The sequence below is a fragment of the Microchirus variegatus genome, assembly GCF_963457635.1.
Source record: "Microchirus variegatus genome assembly, chromosome: 7".
Lineage (NCBI taxonomy): Eukaryota > Metazoa > Chordata > Actinopteri > Pleuronectiformes > Soleidae > Microchirus > Microchirus variegatus.
In genome coordinates this window covers 19,549,630-19,558,199 of record NC_139808.1, presented here as the reverse complement: position 1 = coordinate 19,558,199, position 8,570 = coordinate 19,549,630, and the positions used below count along the sequence as shown (strand labels likewise).

Here is an 8,570-nt window from a genome sequence, read left to right as displayed (position 1 = left end):
TTTGTGTGTATGCAGCAGCACAGACACGGGCGGAGACAAGTGTTTATTCTGTCAAAACTTCTGAACTAGTTTGTTGAGCAGAAGAATTCTCTCCTGAAACTCTTCATGTACCTTACTTTTGTGTTTTCAGTCAAACCCCGACCTGTGTGTGGCTGTCTGTACGAGCACAGTGTTGCTCCTGCCTTCATCTGTTTTGACATAAAACGCATCACTTCCTGTGTGCAGCACTGGAAAATCACATCGCAGCAATGAGAGCTGAGCACTGCTGTACGGAGAAACACACACACACACACACACACACACACACACACACACACACACACACACACACACACACACACACACACACACACACACACACACACACACACACACACACACACACACACACACACACACACACACACACACACACAAAGTCATGTGGATCTGATGGGCTTAATCAGAATTGCTTAAAGTTAATAGTTTGAATGGAACCGCCATTTGTTTATATTTAAACATGATGCACGACAGTTTTTGAGGGACTTTGAACGTGGCATGGCTCTTGGTGCCAGACGGGCTGGTCTGGAGTTTTTCACAAACTGGGATTTTCACAAACTATCATGTGCGCGGTTTACAGAGAATGGGTCCGAAAAAGATAAAAATGTGAAAATGTCTTGTTGATGCCAGAGGTCAGACTGGATCAAAATGATAGAAAGCACTCGTTAAAACCGCGGTATGCAGAAGATCATCTCTCGTACGTGCAGAACCTTGAAGCAGAAGCAGACCACACTGTGTGTGCTGCTCTTGACACTTTATTAGTCAGGTGTACCTAATAATGTGATCTAACTTGGTATTTTTTGTAAGAATGTTGAATGATTGAGTGAATATCCATGAGAAAATGCAGGTGGGGATTGATTCTGTGTTCACTTTTGGTTCACAATAATAAAAAAAAACATTACCCTCATTAATAATTTGAAAGAATTTCCCCTCACCCCACCCAGTCCCATCACCACGAACCATCCCCCACCTAGCATATACCTTCACCCCTCAGCCCCCCACCACCACCACCACCACCACACCGCTCCTCCTGAACCCCTCTAAGTGGATACCCCACAGGAAGGGCTTCTCCAGGGGGGAAATGGGTCCCAGATGTCTGCCTTTGTGCCACTATACACTCCTCAGGAGGGATGGAGGGATGGAGCGGTGGAAGGATGGGCATGAGTGGGGGACGGGAGGGCATAGTGTGCTGTGTGCAAACATCAATAACAGCAGCCAGGAGGGTGAAGAAACTCCCAGGGTGAAGGTGAGGAGGAATGCGATGATTGGTTCCTTTTGTTGAGCCAGTGTATTTCCAAACACATCACGTACGATTGGTCACACCGGTTGCGTTCCTACCAGCCGAGCATACGTCACCGCGGAGCTTTGACTTCTTGGTGTATGACGATAATTGGAGTGACGGCATTACGAACTGATTTTGTTTTTCCGAACTTCAAAGTTCCAACATGGCCACTCCTCAGGGCCGCGTTTCAGTCAGGACCAAACCATATGGTGCGGAGACAGAAATAGACAATACATCGCTCTTCTTTGATATCCAACTCCCACGTGTGTGCATGCGTAAGCCCATATATGCTGTTATGCAGCGATATGTGTGTGATGTGTGTGATCTGTTTTCATCTGCAGAAAGGGTTAATTATGACCCCGTTGGAAATAAAACGAAGAGGAGAGCAGGACCTGAGTGTTTAGTGAAACATTATGTCAAGACTCTGACAAGGAAATGAAATGTGCAACATCAATCAGCCTATGAGGACAGAGATCAAACGAGCCTCCACACTCCTGCATCTGGTTCTGTTTGGACAGCCTCACTTTTTTTCCCCCTTTCTTCTCCTTTTCTTTTCCCCTTTTCCTATTCTTCTCCTTTTCTCTCTCTCTCTCTCTCTCTCTCTCTCTCTCTCTCTCTTTCTTCTCCCCTTCTGTTCTTCTATGTGCCACGACATTCCTGTTGGACTACTCGCTTTGTTAGCTAATTTTTTCCATAGTAATGGCACACAGCCACGCTTTCTCTAAAAGGTAAGCGGCAGCTCCCGAGATTAGCATCAGCAACAATGACTTTCCTGTCCCTCCACTGTCTCCACCAGAGCTCTTATAAACCCCAATTCTAATACTAGTTAATCCTGGACTTGACTTGGCCTGTTATGTAAATACAACCTTGTATAATTCACTGTCTCTGTCCATGGCCTTGCTTTGATGGCCAGATATGTTTTTTTCTTTTTCTCCCTCTCTTTCAAGTTGATTGAACCCAACTGGGATCAAGCTACTTTCCATTCAGCATCGCTCTGCGAATGAAATGTAAACCAGTGCAATCATGGGGCTCATCAAAAATCTTCTGAGCCGCTCTCCACACATGCGTCGCTTCACATGCCGCCGCAATCACACCCAAATTGTCGGCGAGAAGCTGTCAAACAGCTCGGAGAGGATGATTTTGAGATTTCGTTACAATCCGTGAAATGTTTGTTGGTAAATAATACGCTGGAAAAATGTATTTTTGTGTGCAACATCGTGCAAAATGTGTTTAGACGGAGGCTGCACAAGTACGCCCATTTTTTACACATAAGAAGTACAGACTCTGAAGTGTATACAAATGTAATTCTTTTTTTTTTTTAAATCTAGACACACAAATGAGTTTTTTCTTTGTTTGTGCGAAATGTCTTTCTTCTCTGAATCTGTTCCTCAATTATGTGAAATGTTCTGGTCACATTTGTGTGCTGTCACGCCTTCTCTCCACAGTTGATGTTCCCTCTCTGTGATGTTTTGTCTTTTATGTTGTGTCAAATAATTGCTCTCACATTCATTAAAAACTGAAATGCCAAGCCTGTGTGGAGAATGTGAGGAGCAGGAAGTAACTACACATGTTTTTATTCAAATATTGTGTAAAAAGTCATCAGAGGAACAAATGTACTTACATCTTAAACAGATATGATGTAACAGTGTTTGTATATGATGTGTCCATCTGAAAAAAGGCTCTGTCAAGCAAAACTATCAGACAAGTTTGAAGGAGCGCTTTTTTGCATACAGCAGCTTTCACCTGCTGAATGACTGGGTTTTTCGGTGGTAGAATTCACTTCGGAAAGTACGTCTTTTGTGTTTTCAGTCATACTCCCACCTGTTTGCAGTCATCTTACTTTACTAGCGCAACGTTGCTGTTGCGTCCATCTGTCTTGGCATAATCAAATCACTTCCTGTGTGTGCAGCGCAGGAATTTTGCTGGTTGACAGCAGATATAAACACAGCTATACCAACAAACAGAGAGAGAGAGAGTCATGTGGACTCTGAAAGGCTTAATCATCATTGTGTGAACTCATTTGACATTCAACGCAACAAACATTTGTTTGTACTTAAAAGTTACACTACATCGCAGGTCAGTACAGTGTCTGTAAGGTAATGCAGTATTTGTACTTGGATGCTTCTCACCTTTTGAGTTTGGAGGCGTTGAAATGTTAAAAGATGTCATTAACAATGCTGTCATCAAAAAAAGTTTATGCAGCGCAGAGGAGCGGAAAACTCCCCACAGGAGTTTTGTGCAGTGATGCACACATCATGAGTCACTGTGACGCATGACAGTATAAATGGACTCTTTGCTGGGAAACAACGATCCAAAGGTGGATTTACGTAAGAATTAGTCAGTGTTTGAGTTTGTTTGTTGTTCTCGTTGGTGTTTTTCTGTCATGAACCTGAGCCGCGCGTTGTCATTTTCCCAGAGAGGAGCGTGTCTGCTGTGTCATGACTGCAAACGTGTAGAAAATTTGTTTAAGTGGCTGCAGACCCAGATGGGTTCATGGCGTGGAGGTGGAACATGTGTCGGCTCTGCCTTGAGGCCATGGATGGCACAATTAGGTGCTCTCTCACCTCTGCAGACTCAGGTCACTGGGCCACTGAGGTCAGGGGTTATTTAGGGTCCTGTCTACACTCCCTTCCTGATTCAGCACAGAGGAGGAGGAAGGCTGACGTCAGCAGTGATGCTAAGTATAGGTGTTTAAAGGTGTGGTGTGTAACTTTTCAATACAAACAGATGTCCGCTACATTCAAACTGTTGTCGTTATTAGTTCAGGCCAGGGTCACACTTTCCTCATCCATAGGATCATCCACGTAAGGATGATAAGTGTGAAGACTGTACATGCTCCCTATGGCACAACACCTTCCAGTCCAGTTGGTGGCGCACTCTTGGTCAACAGAAACAGCAAACAAGATGATAAACAAGAAAACTTGCTTGAGGTTGTATGAGGGAGTTCTCTGGTGCACACGCACAAACTCAGTGCTCCAAGAATATACAAGAGGACAAAAAAAGGGCAAAATCCTGATGAGAAAACACTGCAGGCAGAGATGGGCAGTGTTTCTGATTCATGTATTTACAATACGTATTTTAATCAGGAATATTAATAATAATATTTTGTAGTTGGTATTTTATTGAGATGATGAACATGCCTTCATATTTTGTATCAGAATACTGCAATGTCATGTATTTTTTCAAATGCTCTGAAACAAAGTGATGAAGAACACAGATTGGACGTCATGGTGTTTAGTGCCTACTTTAATTTACACAAACTTGTTGAGCTCAGGCAGGAGTTGATTCAACGTGAGGTGAGAGACTGCAATATGTCGTTTTCTTGGTTTTCTATCGATGGGTCATTTAACCTATTATTATTTACTGTTAACTTCATGTTAGTTCTTCTCTTTCCATTTGATTTTCCTCGGCTGTGCACGACCAAAGAATCACATTCAGGTTTGTTTGTTTTTTTGGCCTCTCCCTCTCTCTCCTGGTGTCGCCACAGTGGACGATCCGCACATTTTATTTGGCAGAGAATTTTACGCCGGATGCCCTTTCCTGATGCAACCCTCACAGTTAGAGTGTCCAATTAACAACGGCCAAGTGGGATTGGGCCCAGTTCCTTTCCACTCAGCCATAGGATGTTATCAGTAAGCCACTACATGGTGCAGTTTTGTTTCATGAATAGGATTACTTCTTTTTTTTAACTCAATCTTTAAATACTTTGTGCCGCAACGACAACACAAGATATTAACAATACTGAAGCATTAAAAAAAGACAGTATTTTATTTCGATACATGGTGCTTTATTTTGTAGTTTATTTTTCATACATTTATTAGTTGGGTCTTTTATATTAAAATACATTTGGATGTATTTTTGTGTGACTCTAGGAATGTGCGCAATTGCGAGGCGATCAGTTTCCACGTGTCTACACACAGGAAGTGATTTGTTTTATGTCAAGGCAGAGCAAGGCAGGTCTGTTTTGAGAATGTGAGGAGCAGGAAGTAAGTGCAGATGTTTTTATTCAAATATTGGGTGAAAAAGTAAAAGAAAGTCGTCAGAGGAGTAAATACTTGAGCAAAGTTCAGATACCTGAAAAATGGCGCTGAAAACTTAAAAAAACAAAACGTCTAAAAATAGTTTTGCTTGACAAAAAAAAAAACACAAATCAAAGTAGCGTTTAATTTTAAGAACGGGCACACGGCGTTAACAGGTTTGATTAATTCAGTTCTTACCAAATCACTTTTAGACAAACGGATTTATGGACAATCCTCTTATTTATTTATTTACCATCTGTCATGGAAAAAATTGATCCTTTATGCCGTTTAAAAACATAAGTTCCACATCATAAAGTGCATTATTTTAACCCATAAATCCTCCCGTAGTCTTAATCCACTGTGTTTTCAATGACTTGGGTCCGTGTTGTCAGCGCAGCAAAGACCGTGGCCGATAAAAGCTGGAGAGAACTCTTGCTTGTTCGTATGCTGGAGGAGAAATGAGAAAAAGATTTAGCACCACATCACTCCATCATTACAGTGTGAATTACGACTTTTATGCGGCACATTTCTTGTAAAAAAAAGGAATGGTTTTAAGAATGTGTACTCATTAAAATACCATATAGGTATAGTCATATACGTATAACATAAAAGTAGTATTTTAACATTAAAGCTAAAGCTTTCGGTTGATTTCTGTCCTGACAATGAATTGACAAACAAGAATGCAGACACAAGGCTGCATGTGGACTGACGCTCCAGCCCAAATCTGGAACCCATAAAGCTTCAGACATCTCTGCAACATTAGACACCGCAGTTCTTATTGGCTGAGAGCACCACTTACCCCCTTACCCCATCACCCGCCCAGCAAACATTCACTTCCTGCTTTCCTGCCTTCCTCGGGACGGACCTCGCCCTCTGGAAGTTCGATGAGCCAATGAGAAGTGCCCGCAGGCACTGGGTTAGCGTTAGGTATAAAAGAGGTGGAGGTGGACCTGCTTGTCAGATGGTTTGTTGTTATACTGTCTGCCAGGGCTGAGAGGAGAATGTGAAAGTGAGAAAGCTATCAAGATAACCAGGAAACAGGACAGCCACAGCAACGTCCAATCAGATGGAGCTTCAGCAGCCGTAACTTTGTTTGACGGAGGGAAAGACTTTAGTTGCAAACGCTTGTCAAGCTCAGGTTTGTTGAAGCCATCTGCAGCGACATAGGCAGGGGAGAAAAGAGAGAGCCGTGCTGTGTGTTGTTTTTGCAGTGGAGAGGTGAAAGTCTTTGGTTGGACGATACAATGAGAGAAGAGGTTTCCTGCACCAACTCCCCTGAAGGAGGACTGGGGGCCAGCGAAGAGGAACTGGAGAGAGGATCGAAGAAGGGTCTCCAAGGAGGGAACCGAAAACGTTCCCCGTTTCCCAAGAAGGACAATCTCGGTCAGGCAGAGGAGAGCAGCACCGGTAGCCCCACCAGCCTGCTGCCTGCTGGACCGAAGAGGGTGAAGAAAAGCCCTACGACAGTCGTGTCGCTGGCCTCCACGTCGCTGGGCCCCAGGCCGGATCAGCCCTTTGAGGACCTCCACTCTCAACGTGTCATAGCCAACGTACGGGAACGTCAACGCACTCAGTCCCTGAACGACGCCTTCGCCTCTCTACGCAAGATCATCCCCACGCTACCTTCAGACAAGCTGAGCAAGATCCAGATCTTGAAGCTGGCGTCACGCTACATCGACTTCCTCTACCAGGTGCTGCAGAGTGACGAGATGGACGCCAAGCTGGCCAGCTGCAACTACCTGGCCCACGAAAGACTCAGCTACGCTTTCTCCGTCTGGAGGATGGAAGGGGCCTGGGCCATGTCCACCAGCCACTAGAACCCCCTCAAGCATTTCTCCTAAATCCTCTTGTGTCCTCATCTCCGTCCCACCACCTCTGTCTGTGTTTGCGCCCATTTCCTGACCCCTGAACTTCTGAATTCATGCCTTTTTTTTGGTGCAATCTCAGTCCCTTTTATCTCCAAACCTTTTGCATATGTTTCTCATCCTGCTCCGTCTCCTAAAGCTCCTCACAGTTCAGCCTGTTCTTCTGCAATGTTTCCACTCTTCCCCTCTTCTCAGTCCCACAGTTTAGTCCAGAGCAACCAGACGCTCCACTGCAGCCCCTCAGGTAAGGACACAACATGCAAACACAGAGACACACAACACGCTACAAACATGCAACACGCTGCTCTGTGTCCCAGGTCACCGGCACATGGACGCGTCTCATCCAGACTGTTATTTAGTAATAAAACAACCTCTCATTCAGCATCACACATACTGATAAGCTGTCTGAAAAAACAAAGAAAAAAACTAAAATAAAAACATATGAAATTAATGATCTGCACGATATATTTAATACATTTTCTTACAAATAAATTACACTGCGTTAAAAGCACAAACAATTTCTTAAAACGTGTTCAGCATTTAGATTTAGATATTTAATTGTGAAAAATGCATCTAACATCTTCACAAGATTTCAATCGCTTATGTAGACTTCAAAACTCCAGCAGGGAAAAAAAATAACACAAATCTAATTGTTTATTTATCTTTTACTTTCATGTGTTTAAAAATATGGAAGAACAATCATGATCCACTGTGTAAAGTTTTATTTTCTCTGCAAATATGACAAATATGACAAGAATTGTGGTCTGAGTATTTACACACATTTTAATAAAAAGACAAGTATTTATGTTAAGTTAAGTTTAAAAAATATATACATTTGATCTAAATGCAACAGGATCAGTTCATATAAACTTTAGGGTTATTTTCAGTAATTGATAAACATTACAAAAAAAATGCTAAATGAATTTTTTTGTCAAACATTATAAATGCTATTGTTCACGCAGGAATTTTCTGAGTAACAAAGATTTAAAAATAAATAAATAAATAAAAACAACGTAAAAACAATATATATATATATACATAGTCAACAACAAATACAAATACAAAAAAATATTTAAAACCAGGTGATTAAAACTCAATATTCAATAAAGATTTTGTAAATTGTAATGAAAATAAACACAGCCAGTTTATGTCTCTATGTCTCTCTATATGTGTGTATAAATATATATATATATATATATTTATATATGTATGAGTATTTACTTTTTCAGTTAATACTCCAGTAATAAACATCTGTGTCTCCAAACCACACAAACTCCTCGACTGACAAAGACTGAAGCCAGGGCCGCGATGAATAACCCCCCAAAAACAAGACTTTCCCGTTATTAAGTGAAATGAATAACAGCA

General features: G+C 42.1%; 1 protein-coding gene across 1 annotated transcript; it reads left to right on the top strand.

Moving 5' to 3' along the window:
- Positions 1-6,391: 6,391 nt before the first annotated feature.
- LOC310929609 (twist-related protein 2-like) lies at positions 6,392-7,202 on the top strand. Its single transcript, XM_083892416.1, has one exon. It carries the CDS (start codon positions 6,585-6,587, stop codon positions 7,155-7,157), a length of 573 nt encoding a protein of 190 aa, XP_083748542.1. The 5' UTR covers positions 6,392-6,584; the 3' UTR covers positions 7,158-7,202.
- The last annotated feature ends 1,368 nt before the right edge of the window (positions 7,203-8,570 follow it).

Excerpts from the sequence above, each read along its gene's own strand:
- LOC310929609 (XM_083892416.1), top strand. The coding sequence starts at position 6,585 with ATGAGAGAAGAGGTTTCCTGCACCAACTCCCCTGAAGGAGGACTGGGG.